We start from the raw sequence: 22,979 nt of genomic DNA on the forward strand, positions 1-22,979 counted from the left end.
TCTGGGGCAAGGGTAGCTAACCCTGCATCTGCTCCTACACCAGCAAAGCCTAGAATCCACTCTGCGATCTCAGATCCCATCGCAGGCCTGGAGGGAGAGGGCAGAGGAAGGAGACTCTCACACACATTTGCGGCAGGCTCCTGCAATGGCGGAGTTTCTTTTTTATTTTTTTTAATATTTCAGTATCTGAATGATGGGAGTGTTGAAATAAGAAGCAGAGAGCTTGTAAAACTGGCTGTGATTATGATCAGTATCCATACGGCACCCATCAGTACAGTGTCTGAGCACACGGCTCATTCGTTCAACAGAATGGCATCAAAACCCCACCTATACCCCCATGAAGAGTGTACCCTCAGCAAATCCCCCCACAGACCAGGAAGCTGGTCACCACATAGTTGTAAGGAGTTTAGGCTTGGTCAGATCTGAGCCTTAAAGGGCTTCTACAGTGTCCCTTTAACTTACCAGACATATTCTTTAAAGACTCAGCAGAACTTAGTTCAGGTTCCTGAGGATCCTGGCAAGCTGGATGGCTCATTGCCGATCTCTTGTCTCTATGCCACTTTCTAGTGGTGGCAGCCTTCCCAGTGGCTGCAAGGCAGAGCGCTCCCTTGAAAGCAAGGAGCCAAGCTTTGCATAGCAGCTTTCACTTTTCACCAACCAACCGACCCCCGTGTGCACATTGTTCCAAGGACTAGAAGTGAAATGAGTTTGAAGGTTTCTCTGTGTTCCCTAGGAGATGTATGTGCACATTGTCATGCCATCCTGCAGTGACTCGAGAGCATGAGTGCCAAGACTGTTAGGAACCAGGGCACAATCCTCAAACTGGTTGTGAGTTCTACAGCTCTCAGCTGCCACGGGCAGTGGCTGGGGGTGACCATGAAGCTGTCAACTGCAGCAGTGGCAGGTGCCAGACTCCCCCCGCCCCTCACACAGCAGGACTCAAACTCTTATCCCCCCTGTCAGCCCCATTTTGTCTGGGTTATTTTTAGCAAAAGTCAGGGACAGGCCATTGGCTTCTGTGAATTTTTGTTTATTGCCCATGACCTGTCCCTGACTTTTGCTAAAAATAACCCAGACAAAATCTTAGCCTGTCTCATAGCCAATCCTATAATAAACTGTATAAAGATTTGTTGTATGCAGTATTGTTGTAGAGACAAGGTGGGTGAAGTGATTTCTTTTATTGGTCCAACTTCTGTTGGGGTGAGTGACAAGCTTTCGAGTTTACTCAGAGCTCTTCTTCAAGTCTGAGAAATGTACTCACAGGACACTCTACTACAGGGGTGGGAAAACTACAGCCCGCGGGCTGCTTCTGGCCCATCAGATGTTTTTATCTAACCCTTGAGCTCCCGCCAGGGAGTGGGGTCAGGGGCTTATCCTGCTCTGCTCACCCAGTGCTCTCCAGCTCCGGACTCACAATTCCCTTGATGAGCACCAGCTTCCAGCATGCAGAGCCATACTGTGGAGGTGCGACTTCACCGCTCTGTTTCCAGGCGTGGAAGCCCGCCCCTACATGGCAGCCCCCCACCACAGAGCACTGTGCCCAATCCCCTTCCAGTCTCCTACAGCTCCACACTTGAAATCCTCGAAACCGGCCAGGGGCCACACCCATCCCAGCTAAGGTGCCTCCAGCCGTGGCAGTGCCTGGTGCAGCTGTCTTGATGTTACTGCCAGCAGGGCCCCTAGGAGTCCCCAGTAATGTCCCTGTAGAGCCCCCCTCCGGCCCCCATGCCACACCTCATGAGTCCCCCCTCCCTCCACCTCGGTAACATCCCTTATAGAACCCACCATGCTACATCCCATAGAGTCTTTCCTCCACCCCACTGGGCATTCATGGCCTGTCATACCATTTGCTCACCCAGATATGGCCCTCAGGCGAAAAAGTGTGCCCACCCCTGCTCTACTATGCTCTGAGTACGTTTCCCAGACTTAAAGAAGAGCTCTGTGTAAGCTCCAAAGCTTGCCGCTCTCCCCAACAGACCTTGTCTCTCAACATATAAAGATTTATTAAATAGGAAAAGGAAACAAGAGAGTTATTTACAAGGTTAAAGAAGGTAAATATATAAACACAAATGAGTTAAATCTTAAGTTTCAGAACGTAATAGACGCTAGGCAAGCTGTTTGTGACCTTTAGGGCTAACCCAGGCTAAACGCTAGGGAGCTCTAGCTTATGCCTAGTAAACCTTGTCCCCAAGAGTCCAAGCAGCAGAGAGATCCTGTTCTGTTCCGTCTTGTCACAGGTTTTTATCCCTCTCCTCATTTGTGCTCTTAGTGACCAACACAGCTGACAGGAGAAAACCATTTGCATGACTCATCTTTATGTGGGGGAAAGACAAAACAAACATCTTTGGTCCTCTTTAATGTTCCACAATAGTCTGTCTGGTGTCCATGGACCTTCCCTGTTGGGCAGGACTTAACACCTTCTGTTGGAGACCAGCGCTTCACGCTGGTTAATGTCTCTCTGCTACCTGATGATTTACACAGTCACAGGGGCTTACAACACAATGGCTCAAATATTGCCTTACAATATGGGGATATATATGTTGTAGATGAGATTAATGCATGCAGCAACTTACAAGCATTCAATGAAGTCTAAACACTAAACTCATTCTTATAACTCTAACACCTATTTTGACAACACTAGCACACAGGTGAGCCAGGCCGATTTCAGCCATGTGTTTGTCAGTGATCCGTTGAGACATGGTGTGAGCTGGCACCTGGTCTGCCAGCATCACACACATCAGAGAAATACCATGCAGTCTGGCTCAAAGTAGGACATCTGTGCCGGGGATGCTCAAGACTAGGGCAGCAGAGGATGCCGCAGGAGTTGTGCCACTTATGGTCCTGATTTGGACTGGGCTGCCCCACATTGTGCAAAGAAGATATTAAACAGACCAGAAATATCTTCAGGGCTTTAAACGGACCCAAAATATCTGTGCCACTGGTACGTGACACAAGGAATGCCTTTGTCCCAGAGGACGACTGTTATAGACTTGACAACCTTGTTTGCATGCAGGATAACACGGGGGAAGGTGGTGGGGGTAGATGTCCAGCACCAAAATAACAGGTGGGCTGTCTAGTCTAAGGTTAAGATGCATGGACTGTGGGGATCCAGGACTGCAATAAAAAGAGGTGCTACAGATCAGGATGCTGGTGCACTGGCAGATATGGGAGAAGGGCAGGCTTGGAAAAGCAAAGCGCTGCTGGTCAGGTTGAAGATGCATTAGCCGAGCTGCGCTGGAAGTGCTTACACAGCACCGTTATGCACACAGAAACGTCGCCCATTCATCAAAATCATCCTTTCATTCCTTAACACTTAACAGATTTGCCAAAAGAGAAAATGCAGTCATGGCTTTTCTTTTTTAATTAAACAAATCATTGAATTTTCAACCCACAATGTCCCACAAAACTTAGGCTGGAATCATCGATCCTGCAGAAAAATATCCTGGTCTCATTTTGAGTCTTGTAGGGGAAACCTAGAGAAAGGGGAAGAGTTAAACATCTCGTCAGTGTCCTTTCCCAGCGTCTGTTTAGCAGACTTCTGCGGTAGATGTGTAGACGTGATCACCGCAGGGAGCTGCAGTCAGGGGTGGATTAAAGCAGGAATCTTGCCATCTGGCCCTTATGGTACAACTAATGGCCTCTGGCTGGCTGGGAGGGTCTCTGGTTCTGAACACCCATGTCAGGGAACTTACATCACAAACTGTGCCTTGGAGCTGTCTGCAGGTATGCACCTCATTGTCTGCAACCTCCCTCCACCTTCCAGGAGAACTCAGGCCCATTAGCTGTCTTTTTTGAGGGGACAGGGATTTGAGATAGACTTGAGCTGCAAGTTCTTTCCCTAGTGCGAGGAAAGGAGCAGGTGGCAGTGAAGTACATGGGACCAGGAGCAGCGCCAGGGTTTTTGGCACCCTATGCGGGGGTCCTTCCGCGCTCCCGGTCGTTGGCTGCAATTATGCGGCGGGGGGGGGGGCCTTCCGTGGCTCCCAGTCTTCAGGGCACTTTGGCGGCGAGTCCCGGAGCGAGTGAAGGACCCACCTCAGAATTGCCACTGAAAACCCGGAGCGCAGAAGGACCCCCTGCCGCCGAATTGCCGCCGAGGGTGGCAAAATGCCACCCCCCCAAATCCTAGCTCCCTAGGCGACCGCCTAGGTCACCTAAATGGAAGCGCCATCCTTGCATGGGACTCCACTTCTCTTTACCCTCCAGTGAAACAGCTAGCAACTCCCCTGCTGAGCCAGGGGGACTCACTGGCTTACTGCAGGAGGAAAGGAGGTGGGAGGTTCAAAGAGAGCAGAGTTATCAGCATATTGCAAGTCTCATGATATTTGGCGTTTTTCTTCAAGTGCCAGCTCCTGGAGTCCTGTGATTTTGCAAAAACCTCAGCTATATTTTTTTTTCAATAAGGCCATTTCTAGTCCACCTGATTGAGGTGAAAATCTTGAAAATGTGACTCTCTAAACACTCCTGCCCCAGAGGGCAAATGCAAAGAATCCAAAATGTATTGTTTTGTGTATAAGCTCATGATTTTAAAGACAATCTCATGGTTCTTTGGAGCCTGACTCGTGATTTTTGAATGCTGCAGGGTTGGAAATAGTGAGAAAGCAAGCATGTGAATATGTATAAGTGTGAGTGGGGGTGTTTATGCATGCAAGTGTAAGGGGGGAGTGCAGTGGGGATGGTGTGAACGTGAGTATGTTTGTGAGTGGGGTGGGAGGGTTGAAGGTGTGTGTGAGCACATGAGGAGGCTGACGGAGGGGAGAGGTGCATGGAGACAGTAACCAGGCAAGTAGCTGGAGCACCGCTTTGTTCTTGCACAGTACCGCCTCTCTCAGTAATTTTGCAGTCTCCTGCGGGACTGTCTCTTCTGCAACTTGCAGGCAGCCGCTTCCAGTGTCCAGTCCCTGTAGCTAACTCCTGGGGAGGATGACTGGCAAGCTGGTGGGGGAGCCTGTGATCATGCAAATGGGGGGGCAGAATAGAGGAGAGAAAACTTTCTCAAGAGCCGGGTTTTCACATGCACTGGGGGAGCTTAATGGCAGCTGTCAAGAGCTGCAGGCTGGTGAGTGTGAAGCGATCTCTGCCTTTTTCTTCTCACCCTGGTAAGAAATGACCTAACGTTCAGCAGAAAGTATACACATCCCTCCAGTGGCTGGAGCCCAGCACCCCTTAGATCCTCAGCTTATTAGACTAATTATCCCTGACCAATGTGCTGGTGACTGTGGGTTACAGAGGGCCCTGATGGAGCAGTGACATGGAGGCTGAGCACTGCAAAGGACAGAGTGGAGCCCAGTTGTTTACTCAGCTGCCTGCCTGGGGAAGGAAGATGGAGGACTGAGGAGAGGGAGGAAGCTCAGAAGCTCTTTGAGGAGAAAGTCCATGCCATTTGTATGTGGCATGGACCTCATTTAATAAAGGGAGCAGATTTTCAAAAGCATGGACGGAGTTAGGAGCAAAGAAGCTTCTGTATGCAGAATAGCTGTGATTTGGGAAACCCAGGCCTGCCAGATCCAGATTCTTTTTCTGATGCAGCCCAATGGATATCTAAAGCGGATGCTAGAGCAGAGAGCAACAGCTAGCTCTCCATGTTCCAATGTGTTCAGAAATGACAAGTCACTGCCAGGTAGGTCAGAACGTTAAAGGGGAGTGCGCTGCTCCTTAAAGTGTCCTTCGACCCCTCCCTAAACTTTAAACATCCGGCAGGCAGCCCTGACTTTGGTTATATGATTAACTGTTTCCAAAGTCATCTTGGTGGTTAGATATAACTGGCCATATTATTCGCTGTGGCTCCTCTGAAGATGCAATGGGGCTGAGTGTGGCCCCAAATCTTTGGTATTTTTTAGGCTGGTCAGAAGCATGACCTCCTTCCTCTTCCTCATCTGCAGATGCCTACACAAAGGCAGAGGTGATCTACTCCTGGACGCTGGGGAAGGATAAATCAGTGGAAGTAGCCAAAGGTGGATCTCGCCTGAATCAGTATGACCTCCTGGGCCATGTGGTTGGAACAGAGACAGTCCGATCCAGTACAGGTACTGGAGTGAGGTGGGGCTGGAAGTGGACATAAGAGCTGTGTGCGCTATCCGGTGGGGTGTTCCCATGTGATTTGAATGTATGTTTTTGTTGTGGTTGGGTCCATCATGTCTGCAAAGTAAATGGGAGCCACAGGAGGTATCTCAGTCAAAGGCAGAACTTCTAGTGATACCCAGTGACACTTGCAGGCAGTGGATCATATCCAAGGATAGCATGGCCAGCATCACAGTCGCCTCAGATTCAAGCTGGGGTAATGGGAGATGGAGCTATTCTAGCAGTTCAGGCTATGCATGAGCATCACAACACTCCTTAACACCACGCTGTGTTCTTGTTGTTGGACAGAGCAGAAGGAGGTTTTGAAGGATAAGCAGCGCAGCACCCCGTAAGAACAAGCTGGCCTGGTGAGAGAGGGAACATTCCTAGGTTATGATGGGACAAAATCTCCAGCTGCACAGGGTCACCTGATGTGACACTCAGCTGTTCGAGTGGACACAGCATGTCCGTGCTATGAAGGAGAGCTCCATAACATGATGCTGGTGCGCAGGAACCATTGTACCGAGTGCCATAACAATGCTAGGAAGACTGGAGGATAGAATATATCCAGGATTTTCAGGACCCTACCCCAGCATTGTAGAGCTTATCTTCCTATTCTGGGGTGTTTGTAGATGGAGCATATCCACGCTATGAGCTACCACACAGCATCTGCAGTAGCAGAGACACCTGCTCATATTTTGTTGGGCAATGGAGCAGGAGAGGAAGTGTCAGGGGAGGTTTTCATAGGCACAAATGTCAGTTAGGCGCCCAACTGCCATTCACTTGCATTGGCAGACAGGCGTCTTTTTGCCCACTCCCATTGAAAACCAATGGGATTCTGACAGCTAACAGCCACATGTGCCTTTGGAACTCTCTCGCCTTGCCTGGCTGCTTCTCATCACCTGGGGGTGCCGCTGAATTGGCTGAACTTTCAGTATCCCGAAGAGTGTCACTCTGATTTTCACTGAATTTTCTTCAGCAAATATTACATCAGTTGCAGAAGAGTGTCCCAACCAAATGTTTTCTGTTTAATGACCAATACTAATCATCTCTCTCTCTCCCCATCTGCTGCTCCTCCCTTTCCCCTGTGAATTCAGGTACAGAAAGTTGCAGTTACCCCATGTGTGTCTCTTCTAACTTTCTCCTTTTGTGTGTGTGTGCGCCAGTAGTTCTAGGATATTTCCTCTCTGTTGCACTTGATGTTAATTATATCCATCTTTAACAACTCATATCGCCTCCCTTGAGGACATGTGGGGAGTCCAGAGAACTACATGTCATAATATTCGATCTAGTTCTGCCCTCAAGTTGTAGTAAAAATAATAACAAAGTAATAGGCTGAAATGGTATGAAATTTGCAAGAGACACCAACGCGTAATGGCTTAACAGAGCTAGCGTGGAAACAAAAGGACACCGCCGTCCAGCAGTGATGGAGCCAAACTGAAGGCTTCAACATTACCCTGAGCGCTGAGGCAGAGGGAGGGGAAGGTAAATAGAGATGGCAAATAGACATAATTCACTGTCTTGCACCCCAGGCCTTGAACAACCAGCCTCCTGTCCCGACCTTCCAGATGAATGATACGGGGGAGGAGTTGAGTATTGACAAATCATAACATCTTTTGTCAAACCATAGAGAGTACCAGACTCTTACTGTGACAAGGTACAGGTGATGCAGTCTGTAAAGCGTTACGGGGCCCTTCCTGTCACGTGGCTGCGTGTGTGTGTGGGAGTATAGAAGGGAGTGGGACCTGGTTCAGAAGAGAAGCAGGTGGGAGGGATGTGTCTTCTCCCGTCTGGGCTGGGTGAAGCAGGGAAAGCCATTGGAGATTGTTGCTCAGTGGTTTTCAGTTGGTTTGCTTTCATTTTGTCAAGTCCTGAGGAAAGGGACTCTAGTGCTTGGATCTTTATATCCCTTCTCTGACTGATGATAGTTCTCAACAACGTCCACCTACCCACATGCAAAGCAATCTCTGTTTGTACAAAGCAATCTCTATGTTTGTATACAAGAGTGACAGAGACTCCAGTTTTGTATTGCAACAAACATATACCAGTTTCATGTCATTGTGGTATGATCTACTTTATCATGAGATATCATAATACATCAGATGGTAATTTATACACATGCTGCAATATCATGTGATACAACCCTACAGGACCGAGACATTCACACGACTCACACCCTCTGGGGATAAAAATGCTACTGTGAGATCTGGACTAAGGATTTATTGGTTCAGGCCTGGCAAGTAACAATTGTTCTGCTGCTTTCTGCTCTAACCTGCTGTCCCTCCAGGGGAATATGTCGTCATGACCACGCACTTTCACCTCAAGCGGAAGATTGGGTACTTTGTGATCCAGACGTACCTGCCCTGCATTATGACAGTCATCCTATCACAGGTTTCCTTCTGGCTTAACAGGGAGTCTGTTCCCGCCCGGACTGTATTCGGTGAGTTTCTTACAAGCATTATACTGATGGGTGAGGGATTTCAGTGGAAGAGCAACCATGGCTGCTTAGGTAATCATATTACTGAAGGGAATGGCACCACACCTGTCTATCTGCCTGCCAGTGTCTTCTAATCTGTCTGGTGCTCTTCTCTGTGCTACGTGTTCACCTCATTTGTGAACCTTGTATTTCTTTTGTGGATACAGCATATTTCCAAAGTATCCCTAGCCCCCTGCTTGGGGGTCAGTTTAATGTTCAGGGCTGCTGAGCAGTGCTGGGGATCGTTGAAATCTGTTCTCTCTCACCTATTAATTGGTGCCTCGGGTTCATGTGAACTGTTGCCCTCTGCTGAAGCATGCTAGCCCCAGAGGCATAGGCAGGCATATGCTGTGTCTGTTGCCACCGCTCATTTTAACTTCTAAGGAGTAATGTTCGTGATGGGGGTTTTATCCTTCCTCAAACCTCTTATTAATGCCTATCTGGCCGGCAAACAGCAAGGTGGAAGTAGCCAGAATCCTGATCTCCAAAGCACTGCCAGCCTGGATTCTAATCAGCCTAACCGCTTATGTCTATGTGCCACATTGGACACAAGGGGGAAAGAGGCACCTTGAGAACAGGAGAGGCAAGGAGGGAGGCAACTCAGAATACAATGAGGATGGCTGAGAGGCAAGAAGAAAGTCAGAATGAGTAAGGAGCAGGTGTCAGAGCCTTTCTTCTGTAGCTAGCCAGTCATTACCTGAAATCTGTGAGCCTAGGAGCCAGCACTTGGGTTAAAACCTGCCCTCCGTGAAGAAAGTCATTGAGAAGGTTTACAATGCTAGCGGAATCTACCTTTGGCCTTGTGTTCCCTCTAGTCAGGATTGAGGCCTAGGTGCAATTTGGAGGCAGCATTGCTGCTGGTTTTCTCTGGGCAGTGGACCAAGTTCAGGTGCCCTGGATAACACTGTTAGCTCTCTGACTGATCATGGATGTTGTTGACCTGTTGGCAGAACCCAGCAGAAATGAATGTAATTTGATTGTCCAGCAGCCCCTCACATAAACAGAACATTCTGTTGTTTCTCCTATTTAATAGATTTTACTGTGCTTGGTGGGGAGTGTTTTTTGCTGGAAATATGACTAATTTAGATTGTGAGCTCCATTCCTTCCCCTGTGTTTCCCACAGCACCCTACACACCCTTAGTGTTCCTCAGAATAGCCCATCGTGCAGCCATTGGAATCAGTGAGAAAACCCCAAGTGATGCAGATCAGTGCTGAGTAACAGAGCAGGGCAGCAAATAGTTTTCTTGAAGATTTTCAAGACATCAAAAAGTTTTCCAGTCCCAATGGGGATGAAAACTCAGAATATTGACAATTTTCATGAACCAAAAATGTTTTTAAAAAATCAATTTGTGTCAGTCAGAATGTTTTGTTTTGATAATTTCAAAATGTTTTGTTTCAGTTCTGACCTTTTCCCTCTTTTAAAAATGAAAAGATTTTCAACACAAAAAACCTGAAATTTTCCATTTCAACAATATTGACACTTTTCCCCCCCAAATTTTTCAAGTCAGTGCCTTCATCAAAACTGACCCTGTTTCACGGAAACAGTTAGGGTTTCAAAGTATCAGTATTCTTCAGCAAAAAAACTGTCTGTCAACAAATTCCTGATCAACAAATTCCTGATCAGCTCTCCTGAATAATAACAAGAATCTAGATACTGATAAGCCAGTTACACAGAACTGGCTTTGAGACATAACAGGTGAATATGGGGAAGAGGGCTATGGGTCTGCCTACACAGCTTGTACTGCTGATTACACTCCTGGTCCGACCTGTGCATGTGCTGATCCTTGGGCTGAGCCTTAAACTGATTGTCATTATTTTTGTTTCTTTACGCAATATCTTTTCAGTTTGCTGTCAGAGGTGGGAGGTCGGGCCAGAGCTACAAATATATTATGAACTATTTTAAAATGAGTTCCTCCTTCACTCACTTGCCAAGGCCTGAGACCAGGGTCTCCTCATTCCCTCTACGACATTGCTGGTATTAGAGAGGGCTCCATTTAAGCATGACGGATGGAGATGGCAGTCTGCTAGAGCTAGAGAGGGCTGAGCCCCCCAAATCTATCCACCTCACCATCTCACCAGCTGCCTGGCTGCCCTCGGGCACATGCCCATCTCTGCAGTCAGTCCCAATGCATGCCATGTGATGCTGCAGGGGACGCCTTGAGCCAACTGGCTGGAGTGGGAGCCTGGCCCAGGCCAGCACCAAAGGTCAGAATGGATTCACCGCTGCCCAGGCTCGTTCTCCAATCCCTGGGCCCAGATCGTGGGACGGGATGGAGCCAGGATGAATGCAGGGTGGGAGGGCTCACTCTCCATCCCCTGGGACCAGCCCCATGGGACAGGAGTGGAGCCATTTCTGCTGGGGTGAGTTCGGGGAAGGCCTGCTCTCCAGCATCCCACTCCCCATCCCCTGGATCTCCGCTGTGCACTGGGCTGGGATAGAGCTGGACCCAGCCCTTTCATCCCTCATGATATTTTAATCTCTACCTATGATGGCAGGTGAGAGCGACCTTAGATAGTGCGTGGTGTGGGGAAGACAGTAGCTATTGTCACACGCAGTAATAACAGAGACCCTTTCAACCAAGTTTTTGACCTTGTTTGTTTGCCTCCCACAGATTTCTAATAGATGAAGGATTTCAATAATATTCTTGATAAAAACATCAACTAGTGAACATCTGGCAATTGAAAGAAAAGAAAAGTGGGTTCATTTATAAGAGTTCAAAGCAAAGAAAACTTTGAAATTTAGGAAGTTCCTCCTCCGATGGGTGATATCATAAAAGTGAAGTAGGGAAGTAATAGCCTGGTAATGCACATGTATGGGAATCTGGAGGCTCTGAGAATGGATAATAGGATATGGAGTCTTTCACTTCCAGGTTTCTGGTTCAGATCTCCATGTGTGCTGGCCTGTGTGAAATGAATTGGTTGATCTCAGTCCAGTTGCCCAGGGGCAGGTGTCCCATTGCTCACCCGTATTTTCAGTCTAAGCAGGGAGGCCAAAACTGAACAGACCATGGAGACGCATCCCTTCGGAGGTTCCTCTTTGCAGATCATGCTTGAGGCAGATTGGCAGGGAGCTGTGAGGGAGCCTTGTATTACAGCTGGATGGGAAATGCTTTTTCCTGTCCCATAAAAAGTTTCAAGACCTAAAAATAAAAATAAAAAGTCAAAATCTAGAAAACGTTTGCAAACTGAAAATGCAAAAAACCTTTCGGTTCAGATTTCAATAATTTTGAAATATTTCATTTCAATTTTGCCATTTAAAAAAAACTATAAATGGCTTACATTTCAAAATGAAATCTTGTTTTGAACCAGAAAACCAGAGCTTTTCATTTCAAAAACAGCAAAATGATATCTTCTGACCATTTCAAAACTTTTTTAAAACAAATTTTTGAGTCAAAAAATTTGTTGGAACACAACCTTTCTCAGGAACAGTGTCGGTTTCAATGAATCAGTGTTTTCTGATGGGGAAAAAACATTTTCATTGCTGTGGAGAGGAGCCCACTCTCCAGGCCAGTCACTAAACTACACCCCACCTTACCAGATAAACACGTATTTATTTGTTGTGTTGAAGTGGTATGGTATGCTACGGACTCTTCTGGGAATTTCTGTGTCCACAAAAGAAATACAGGCTGCCGTATTGAACTTGAAAAAGACACGAGTTGTCACATGAATTGAAAAGCTTTGACACTGTTAACAATTTTTCATGAAGAATGTCATTCGTTTAAAAGGCCATTTTGCAATGAATAATTGCAAGAATTCTTGATAGAATGGTCCAGTGGTGAGAGCTCCAGCCTTTAAGTCTAGATACCTGGACTCTGTTCCCAGCTCTGCCAGAGACTTCCTGTGTGATCTTGGGCAATCTACTTCCCCACTCTGTGCCTCGGTTTCCCTATCTGTAAAATGGGGTTAATTGTGTTTACCCACCTTTGTGAGGTTCTTTGAGGTCAGCAGATGGAAAAGATTGTATAAGTCTTAAGTGTTAGTTATTTTCTTGTGGGAGAAAGTAAGGAGGGGAGCGCAGACAGATATGTATTAAATACTCCACAAAACACAATTTTAAATGTCCTAATAGCAGCTCCTTCACAAATGTCCAGTTAGGTCTGCCTGGCTGGCTGCATCTTACCACTGCTACCACTGTTTGCTATTTTATATGGTAGCAACCAGAAGCACCAGTGTACTAGACTCTGTACAAACACATAGTGAGATCAGCCCTGCCTCATAAAGTTTGCCATCCTAAGTAGACAAGATGTGTGAGGGGAAATTGAAGCACAGAGAGGTGAAGGGATGTGCCCAAGGTCACCCAGAAGGCCAGTAGCAGAGCCAGGAATAGAACTTAGGCCCCCTAAATCCCACATCTGGCCAAACTCATTGCTGAGGTAAGTGGGCATAGGCCCAGTGAAATCAGTGGGGCTAGCCCTTCCTGCGCCTTTGGTGCATTTGGTCCATGGGTGTGATGGCATCTCTCCCTGGGAGGTCAAAGAGAGAGTGGGAAGAGAGAGCTCATTGACCAGGCACACAAACATGGCGGCATGTTTTGACAGCACTGTCCTCTCCTCCTTTGTTCCTGCAGGTGTCACCACCGTTCTCACCATGACCACACTGAGCATCAGCGCCAGAAACTCCTTACCAAAAGTGGCGTACGCGACGGCCATGGATTGGTTCATAGCCGTCTGTTACGCCTTTGTGTTTTCTGCGCTGATCGAGTTTGCCACTGTCAACTACTTCACCAAGCGGAGCTGGGCCTGGGATGGCAAGAAGGTGCTAGAGGCCCAGGAGATGAAGGTGAGTCCTGTAGGCAAGGCCAGGGAGCACGGGAGGGCAAAGAAACGCCCCACGAGAGAGCTGCATTGGGACCAAGAGTGGGTAACATGCAGCCCGGCACATTCCAGTAGGCTGGATGCTATTCACTGGGGTCATCAATTCAGGTCTTGACTGGAGCGGTTCTTGGGGGTGGAAGGAGAAAGGGCTGGTGCAATATATTGTCTTGATTGTTAGCTGGGAAAAAACCTCTATAACACTCATGTCTCCATATATCTCTCCCTCTGTGCGCGTGTGCGCTTGTGTATGTGTGGCTGTCTCTCTCTGATTGCAGCTGTGCATGTCTCTGTGTGGTTCAATTTCTCTCTTCCTTTGCTCACTGCCTGCTGCATTTTGCGCCATATTGCTGCCTTGATGCACCAGCATAAAGCCCCAAAGCCAGGTGCTTGGTGCGATGCTGGCCACATTGAAGAAGAGAAGCTGCCAGCCTCATGCTTCTTGCTCCCTCACCACCTGTCACAGTCGATGCCCCATGCTTTCCCCCAGGGCCAGCACAAGGATGTTTCGCGCCTAGGCGAAACTTCCACCTTGCACCCCCACTTCCTTGAGGTGCCTCCCCCACGGCAGCTCCTTCCCTCCTCCCTGAGGTGCCCCCTTGCGGCAGCTCCCCATCCCCCACCGTCCACCCTCCCACCCCAGCTCACCCCTGCTCCGCATGTGAGCACTCCGAGCACACTGTCGCTGCTTCACTTCTCCTGCCTCCCAGGCTTGCGGCGCCTAAGCTGATTGGTGCGGCAAGCCTGGAAGGCAGGAGAAGTGAAGCAGCTCACCCCTGCCCCGTCTCCTCCCCGAGCACGCCGTCGCTGCTTCACTTCTTCCGCCTCCCAGCTTGCGGCACCAGCCAGCTTAGGCGCTGCAAGCCTGGTGAGGGGAGAAGTGAAGCAGCCACGGTGTGCTCGGGGAGAAGGCGGGGCAGGGGTGAGCTGGGGCGAGGAGTTCCCCTGCATGCCGCCCCCCACCCTTACTTGCTGCAGGAGGCCCTCCCTGCATTCTCCTGCCCCAGCTCCCTCCACCTGAATGCCGGTGGCAACCAGGGCAGCGGAAGATCCGGCCACCGTGGTGGCTGCCGAAGAAAATGGCGTCCCTTAAACCCCAGCGTGGTTGCCTAAATAGTTGCACTGGCCCTGCTTTCCCCCCAGTGCAGATCAGGCATATAAGAGGGAGGGTGATTTTAACAGGTGCTCTTTGTTGCCCACAGCCATTGGCAGACGGCTACACTGGGGGGGGGGGGTGTAGAGAGTGATCTGAAGTGGCAACTGGCAGAAAATAAGTGAGTATCACCCAGGTTTTCTCTTCTGGCTTCGGATCAGCATCTCTGACAGCTTCCTTTGTGGCAGCCATCGCTGGCCTTCGTTGACACCCCCCTTCCTCCATGATGATCTAATTGGGGCTGCTCAGAGGAACTGCTTGTTGCAGGCTGCTCCCTTGTTTATATTTATTGAATCAATTTCAAAATCAGCTTTGCCCTTGTTCTTGGTTCTGGAGCACTTTTTTTTTTTTTTTTGCATGATGTGCTGCTCGGAATTGTTGAGGGGCCATGTGCAAATATCTTGCATCACTGAAAGAAGATCTGGGGAGAGGGAATTCAGTAGTTCAGTCCTTTGATTTTGACTGAGCAGCAGCATTGCAAACAAGGTCAAAGAGGGGGGGCAACGTGCAAATGGGGGGCAGATTAAAGAACTAGAGCCAATATTAGCCCTGCCATAGCAAGCCCAGCCCTCGTTACCTCTAATGTTGATTCCCTGCCTCTTCTGGGTCCTTGGATATTCTTTACACCAGTGTGATGCTACAGATTGAATCTGCACTTCAAAAGAGATGGCCTAGCAGAGTGGTTCTGTAAGGCAGGTGCAACGCCATTGAGATCAACCTCACATAATAGGGCTGAATTTGGCCCATAGAGATTAAAGACCCAGTGAAGTCAATTGAATGACTCCAATTGACATCAATGGCTGTCGGATCAGATCCTAAATTGGTTGGGTCATATTTAGGAATGGGCAGAACAGAGTGGCTAAAATAAGGATGAATGTGGTCCTTCACCCATCACTTAAACCAAACTCAGCTCAAATGACTCCAGAAGTTAAATTAAAAAAAAACAAAAAAAAAACACCTCAGTTAACTTTTTTTATTAAAAAAAACTCCTTTATTTCTGAGTTGCTCTCTTTGAATCAGAGGTGCTAAAATAACACGAAGATACCATGAGAAATCTTGTCCTTGCAGTAATGCAGTGCGGATACGTGAAATACCCAAAATCTTACAAGGGGAGTCTTTCCTGTGAGATTTGCAGCTCAAGACGGTCAGATAAACATCCAAATTTCTGGGTGCTTATCTACCTGGTGCTTATCCATCCTTATGAGCTTCACCCACTTCTGGTCATGTTACAGATCAGGAAAGCTGACCAGCTTCCTTCCATCTCGGATGTACTTTCTATTCTCTTTCCCACCACGTCTAACACCAACTATTAAAAGAGCACTCCAGGAAGAGTGGTGGGCTCATGGGGCTTGGGAATTAGCTACATCCCCACGTTTGTTCTGCTTTTCTATCCTGCTGACATGTTTCTAGGCAGAATGTCATGATAATTCCTCGCTGGCTCAGTTTCAGCCTTCACTGAGCTGATCTTGAATCAAATGTCAAATTAGGTGGTTGAATCTGGAAAAAAACCACACCCATAAAAAACAAAAACACCCTACAGGCTCAAGACTGGATATTGGCAATGTTAGAAGTATTTGTACCAGCAGTAAAACTAACAGTGATATGCCCAAGTGATATGCCCAAGCTGAGCTCTGGTCTTTGGAAAGCTGTCCCTGAAACCTGAGGGTTTGTTATTTACCCTTGTGATTATTACTAAAAGCCCAGTTGTGTAGATCAATGGTGCACCCACAGTGCTGTATGGTGCAGAAGCCTGGGCAGTAGAGAGGCAGCAAGATCAATGCCTATAGGTGTTTACCATGAGATGTCTTTGCACAATAAAAGGAGTTACACAAAGAGATAGGTTGTGAAATGAAAGCTTTAGGGTGGAAGTCAGAGTCCTTGATGTAGCTGACAGACTCCAGGAAGCCTGACTTTTCTACTTTGGTCTCATACAGAAGATGAATGAAGAGGACCTGGTGAAGGCAGGATGTCAGGAGTGGGGATAGGAAAAAGACCTGAAGGAAAGTTGAGGAAGCAGTGGGTGGATTGTGGTCAAAGAAGATGGTAAGCAAGTGAACCCTAGAGCTGCCTCGGCCCAATGAAGGTGGTGGATGCTTGCCCAGTCCCCCAGCCCCTGATGAGAGAGAAGAAGAAGAAGAAGAAAAAGATGTAATTATTAGCACTTGTGAAAGGGGCCAGATTAACAGCCCTTGAGGCTCAAATCATATCTTTATGTATGGCACCGACAGCAGCTTCTCCCACACAACCCACCAATTAGGGTGGCTGGGTGTCTTGACTTTGTGGAGTCATCCTGCTTTTTCAGGACTTCGGTAGAATCTGCTGACCTCCCCCACCTGGACATCTGCCCTCTCACTACAGCTGTCAGCGGTCTAGAGGACCAGGCACATTGTGGTACATTCTGCTGGTGTGTTATTTCCCCTTTCCCTCACTCTTCATCTGTCCAGTAATTTACAGCCCAGCTACAGTGTTGGGCCCTAGCTAGGAAATGCCCAAATGCTTCATTATTTGCAATTCTCATCCAAGCAAAATCAGGAAGCACCGCAGATCTCATGAGAAAGTCACCCAGCCCCAGCCCACATCTTGATATGGTTTGACTAATGCTTCTTGGAACCAAACCTCCTATAAGCCTTTTGTGTCTCTCTATCACTAGTGGCTTCCTAAGAAGCCCTGTTGGATAAAGAATTTCTTGCAGTAGCTCTTTTTCACAAGGTTAGAGCTGCTGCCGTGGACCTGGGATTATAGATCAAACTGGAGAATGGTCTCTGGTGCCCAATGAAATTATTTTTTTTGAGGGCAGGGGATCAGTTCTGAAGAGCAATCTGCAGTGGTGTGCTGAACTGCAGCAATAAATCAGAGAAGAGAAAAGGCTGAGGTGCCCATGAAAGATGAATGGTTTCATGACAATCCACTTCACCACTGGAATCCCCAGAGTGGTTCCACTAAGACGGTCCCCTTGAATGGAACCTGGAGGGACTGCCTGTGTGGTGAGACAGCCTCATCGCTGGAAAGGAGATCGCTTGCATCTAAGGGGAGTCTTCCTACTGGACTCTGGCAATGCAGCCTCAGAAGGGAGGTGCCACATCTGAGGGGATTCCCCACCACTTATGGGTAGATTGGCTGCCTTAAAGATGATTCTGACCACACTGTAATCGCAAGGGACCAACTGCAGTGAGATTGTCACCGCTGAAATCTATGCAGGCCACCTTTATGGTGATGTTTGCAACTGGCATCCAGAGAGATCACTTCTAATGGGTCTTTGTCACTGGACTCTGGAAAGGCCGCCAAACTTGTGAGAATGAAAATTGCCAAGGATTGTCCCACCCAGAAACAATGTCCCTCCCTGAGGGTGGGGCATCTTCAAAGGATCCTCCTCTGGGCCTGCTTACCTACCACTCCCCTGCAATGGCATCATTGTCTGTACAAGCATCACCACTTAGTTCTGTCTTCTTGCCTGCTCTGCACTCACCTGAACACCTGGGAGCAAAACAGCTCCCAACTGGAGTAGCTGCAACCAGACACCTGGAAATGCAGCAGTGTAAAGTCCCATGTCAGGCGGCGAGAGGATATCGCTCCTTTCTCATCTGGTCATCAGGTCATGGTTCTAATCACTTGTGAAGTTGAGCTCAGGCAGCTTCTTCTCCTTCCTGTCTTCTCTGGGTGTATGTCACCAAAGAACATTACCAAAAAATAAGCAAAACTTTTTCACTCGGTTTTTTATCTGGTTCCCTCCCTTGTGGGAGGTATGAACAGTGTGTGAGTGAGTGAGTGAATGATGCAGGATTTGTGTGCCTCATCAGTGAACATCACATAAAGCAAGTCTGCAACTCAGATGTTGAAAACGGTTTATATGGGAATGCTTTCTTCTTTCCCCTTTGTTACTGTACACAGTGCATCCATTTTCTTCTCACCCTCACCAGAGGAGATGGACTGGTACCAAATCCTCAATCGGATCACTGCCAAACCTTAGGAAAGTTATGCGCCAGATCCACACTTAATGGCTCGGGCCCATCTCTACTAGTTGCTTCTCCCCATCTCCCCGAGAGCAAACAAGAGCTTGCTGAGCTCTCTCACCCTTACCTACTTGCTGTCCGCAGGCCCAAGTCTCCATTATCTTGTACCTCGGATACTCATTGTTGCCCGTTGGCTCCTTTTATCCCTAAAATTGGCTTTACTTCAAAGGTCCATCGATATAGCCCACTTGCAGTTCCTTGGCCATGCTTCCTCCTTTTCCCTTCTCCAGCTGTATGGTTAGCTGCATCCTTCTCTCAGCCCTGTCTGCTTTCAGGCCTTGATCCTGCAAAGGTTTTGCGCCCCATCCAGCACAAAGAAACGGAGGGGCTACACATGGGCACAAGTGGGGTTAAGCACTGGACAAAGCCTTCTGCCTTGAGCAAAAGCAAGCTGGAGGCCCCTGGCCTATCTGCTCCCCTACAGGTATGCAGGGCGAAGGAAGAGTGGGTTGGATGATGATGAAGAATAAGCATGTCAGAGGCCACATGGGCATAAAGATGATCCTCATCATACAAATGAGGTGCTTAGCTACATTTTTGCTAATAGGCAGGAGTCACTTGGTGGCCATGCGTCATTCTCATTAATGCAAGGTTGCATTTCTCTGTGCTTCCTGTCCTGTTCAGCACTTGCTACCCGGCCACTTGTCTGTGCTGCATTCAACACCCTCATTGCACAGGATCCAGTCTCCAGTGTGTGCAAGCCCTATCGTTCGAAACACACCAGCCACTGTTCCAGAAAACACTTTCCCTTCTGATCCACTCCTCATGCCAGCTCTGTAACCCCTCCTCCAACCCTCTTCCCACTGCATAGCTAAAGCAGTAGAGTCCACTGTGCCCTTCCAAACGTGGGATCGAAAATTTCCTGAACTGAAAATGTTTCAGGGAGCAATGAAACCACGTTCTATGGTGTACAAATACCCTATCTATAAATAATGGCAGACAACAGATCCTTTGCATAGCCCAAGATCCAAATGTGCTTTACAAATAGCAATGAACTAATCCTCCCAGCCCTCTATGAGGTAGGTGGGTATCACTATCTGACTGGGAAACTGGGACACAGAGAAGGTAAGTGAAAGTCAATGGCAGAGTGGGGGATGAAATCCACCTATCCTTGGTCATGGCTTTCGTCTCTCAAAGGAGATGGCTCAGCTATATATAGACAGAATCAGATTCAGCAAAAATCTCATTGCCAACCAGTGTGTGTGTGTATGGCAGGGGGAGAAGGGAAGCTTGCCTCAAGAACATGATGTTAGTACCATTATATAAGGCACTGGTGAGACCTCATCTGGAATAATGTGTGCAGTTCTGGTCTCCCATGTTTAAGAAGGATGAATTCAAACTGGAACAGGTTCAGAGACGGGCTATTAGGATGATCCGAGGAATGGAAAACCTGTCTTATGAGACTCAAAGAGCTTGGCTTGTTTAGCCTAACCAAAAGAAGGTTGAGAGGGGATATGATTGCTCTTTATAAAGATATCAGAGGGATAAATATCAGGGAGGGAGAGGAATTATTTAAGCGTAGTACCAATGTAGATACAAGAACAAATGGATATAAACTGGACACTAGGAAGTTTAGACTTGAAATTAGATGAAAGTTTCTAACTATTAGAGGAGTGAAGTTCTGGAACAGCCTTCCAAGGGGAGTAGTGGGGGCAAAAGATATATCTGGCTTTAAGACTAAGCTTGATAAGTTTATGGAGGGGATGGTATGATCAAGCCTAATTTTGGCAATTAATTTAGCAATTGATCTTTGATTATCAACAGGTAAGATGCCCAGTAGTCTGTGATGGGATGTTAGACGGGGTGGGATCTGAGTTACTACAGAGAATTCTTTCCTGGGTGCTGGCTGGTGAGTCTTGCCCCCATGCTCAGGGTTTAACTGATCGCCATATTTGGGGTCGGGAAGGAATTTTCCTCCAGGGCAGATTGGCAGAGGCCCTGGAGGTTTTTCGCCTTCCTCTGTAGCATGGGACACAGGTCACTTGCTGGAGGATTCTCTGCAGCTTGAGGTCTTCAAACCACAATTTGAGGACTTCAATAACTCAGACATAGGTTAGGGGTTTGTTATAGAAATGGATGGGTGAGATTCTGTGGCCTGCATTGTGCAGGAGGTCAGACTAGATTATCACGATGTTCCCTTCTGACCTTAAAGTCTGTAAGTCTATGAGTCTATGTGATGAGACGTCTATAATGCACTAGAAATGTATGTCTTGTCTCGCTAGCTTTTCCAGCATTTCCTCCATTAGGAATGCAATGTGTAAAGTCAGCTTTGTGATGAATGATGGAGAGTGACCACACATTCTCTCCCAATGGTGAGACCTGAACTGGTTTTAAAAGACCTAGGTTGTTTTTCTGTTCTTTTTGATTTTCCACTTTTCCTTTCTATTTTGCTAGCAAAGGGAATCCCACACAAATAAACACGCCGGGAGGTCAGAGGACTGGTTTGTATCTGATTGTAATAAACATGTTTTTCCTTGTTGAAGTCTTGCGTGAATCATCAACTATATAAAACACAGCCCAGGGAACCTAGGGACAGACCATGTGTGCCAATCTCTCAAGAGTCTGATTTCTTGAGCTTCTGAGCCTCGGTTACCAGGATACCCTCGGAAACTCATTACAGTGTGTGCACAGCCTTAGCACTCTAAGCGTCATCACACACCACATTCCCAAGCAGTTGAAAGTCAAAGGCTATTAGGCTTCAAGCATTCCTGCACTTCCTGCCTTCCTTAGGGCTTAAGGGCCTGATCCAAAGCCCATTGAAGCCAACAGGAAGATACTCACTTCAGTGAGTGAGTTCAGTACATACAATGTCTTCGTTATAGTGAGTGCCAGGAGTAAAGGATGCCAAGCAGCTTTTCACATGCTTACACCAGGCTGGCAAGGTCACCTCTTGGAGGGAAGCACTGTCCAGGCTGAGAAATGTTATGTCAATTGCAGTTTCTCATTCATCTCCAGTCAGTAACATAGCTGATTAACAATAAAGTAAAACACAGTGCACTTTCAGTAGAATTCTGCAAGCAGTAATTGATCATTCTTTCAATCCATTATTATGTATTAATAATCTTACTACACCCTGTAGCTACGGTAAGAATTCATCACAGTATATGTAGTGTTTAAATGGTAAAACATTTTCAAATCTTTATGTATCTCTTGATGGCTCACAACATGCTCACACAGCTCACCTTCTTTGAGGATGTACAGTTAATCATGGCTCTGATCAAATTAATTGATCATTAATCAGTTGGTCAGTTAACCACTGAAGACAATAACAATCCTTACCACCTTCTCAATAAAATACTACAATCGTGGCCTGACCATTAGTCTAATCAGTCTTTGCACTTTGTCACTTGCAGTTCTATTTGTGCAATTGCAGGAGTTATTATTGGAACTGCCATCACTTAATGTGTTGATTGGATGCGGGTTTAAAGAATGATCAGCTGCTGCCTGTAGCATCCCACTGAACATGCATTGTGGACTGTCACATTTTCCTGAGGTAACTGACCGGGGGTAAAATTCACCTGTGCTTCAGCAGCACTGTGAGGCTGCAGAAAGAGTAGACAGGTGGGGGAGTCTCCATGCCCCAGGTACTTCAGGAAGGTGCCTGCAACTAAGTTTTTATGCAGAGGAGCTTTGGATATGGACCATGCCATACCACCTGTCTAGGGATTGCAGAAAAGCAGCTGCCACCATTGCAGTCTACAGGTTGAAGAGCAGCTAGAGAAGAACTGCGTTGCTGTTCTGGGGTGGTCTATCCCAGCATCTGCTAAGAGACCTTCACAAAACCCAGCCACTGGTGCTTTATTTCACCCTACATGATTAATGGCACATTTTAGTATGGGAGATTGCAAGAATAATGCTGAATCTTCCCTCAGCAGGAGAGAGAGATGTGGAGTTAATGGTCATAGCCAGGTATGTATGGGAGTGAAGGGGCTTGATTGGCTGTACCATGCCGCCTTCGGAGCACAAGCAATTGGGGAAAAAAACCTTTGCAAATATATAATCACTGAGTCAGGTTCGCTCTGATGCTTGGGGTCCTGATATTTGTTGTTGACGTGTTTTTTGAAGTTGACAGTATCTTCCTGGAAATACCCATGCATACTGAAGGTTTCACAGACTTTAGCAAAGGTTAATATTTGTCTTGAACATTTATAGCAGAAAGTGCAGCAGGTTTGTGGGGATAGGGATAGCTTAGTGGTTTGAGCATTAGCCTGCTAAACCCAGGGTTGTGAGTTCAATCCTTGAGGGGGCCACCCAGGGATCTGGAGCAAAAATTGGTCCTGGTAGGTGGCTGGGCTCAATGACCTTTCAAGGTCTCTTCCAGTTCTAGGAGATTGGCATAGCTCCATTTTTTTTTTGTTGAGGCTCCTTGAGTTTAAAAAGTTGCAGTCATCCAGCCTATGAGCATGAACAATGCCATGTAACTTAGCTGACAAATCATGGACAATGGATGGTGAGCAGTCAAAAGAAGT

At 47.4% G+C, this 22,979-nt stretch overlaps 1 protein-coding gene across 1 annotated transcript in view; it reads left to right on the forward strand.

Annotated features, from left to right (window-relative positions):
- The window catches only part of GABRA3 (gamma-aminobutyric acid type A receptor alpha3 subunit), a 137,015-nt gene that overhangs the window by 111,296 nt on the left and 2,740 nt on the right, over window positions 1-22,979 (forward strand). The window contains exons 7-9 of the mRNA XM_030575756.1: window positions 5,883-6,026; window positions 8,348-8,500; window positions 13,104-13,315. Of these exons, the coding sequence (XP_030431616.1) occupies window positions 5,883-6,026; window positions 8,348-8,500; window positions 13,104-13,315 (509 nt within the window). The remainder of the gene's footprint in view (window positions 1-5,882; window positions 6,027-8,347; window positions 8,501-13,103; window positions 13,316-22,979) is intronic.

The sequence above is a fragment of the Gopherus evgoodei genome, chromosome 9, assembly GCF_007399415.2.
Source record: "Gopherus evgoodei ecotype Sinaloan lineage chromosome 9, rGopEvg1_v1.p, whole genome shotgun sequence".
In the NCBI taxonomy this organism is placed as follows: domain Eukaryota; kingdom Metazoa; phylum Chordata; order Testudines; family Testudinidae; genus Gopherus; species Gopherus evgoodei.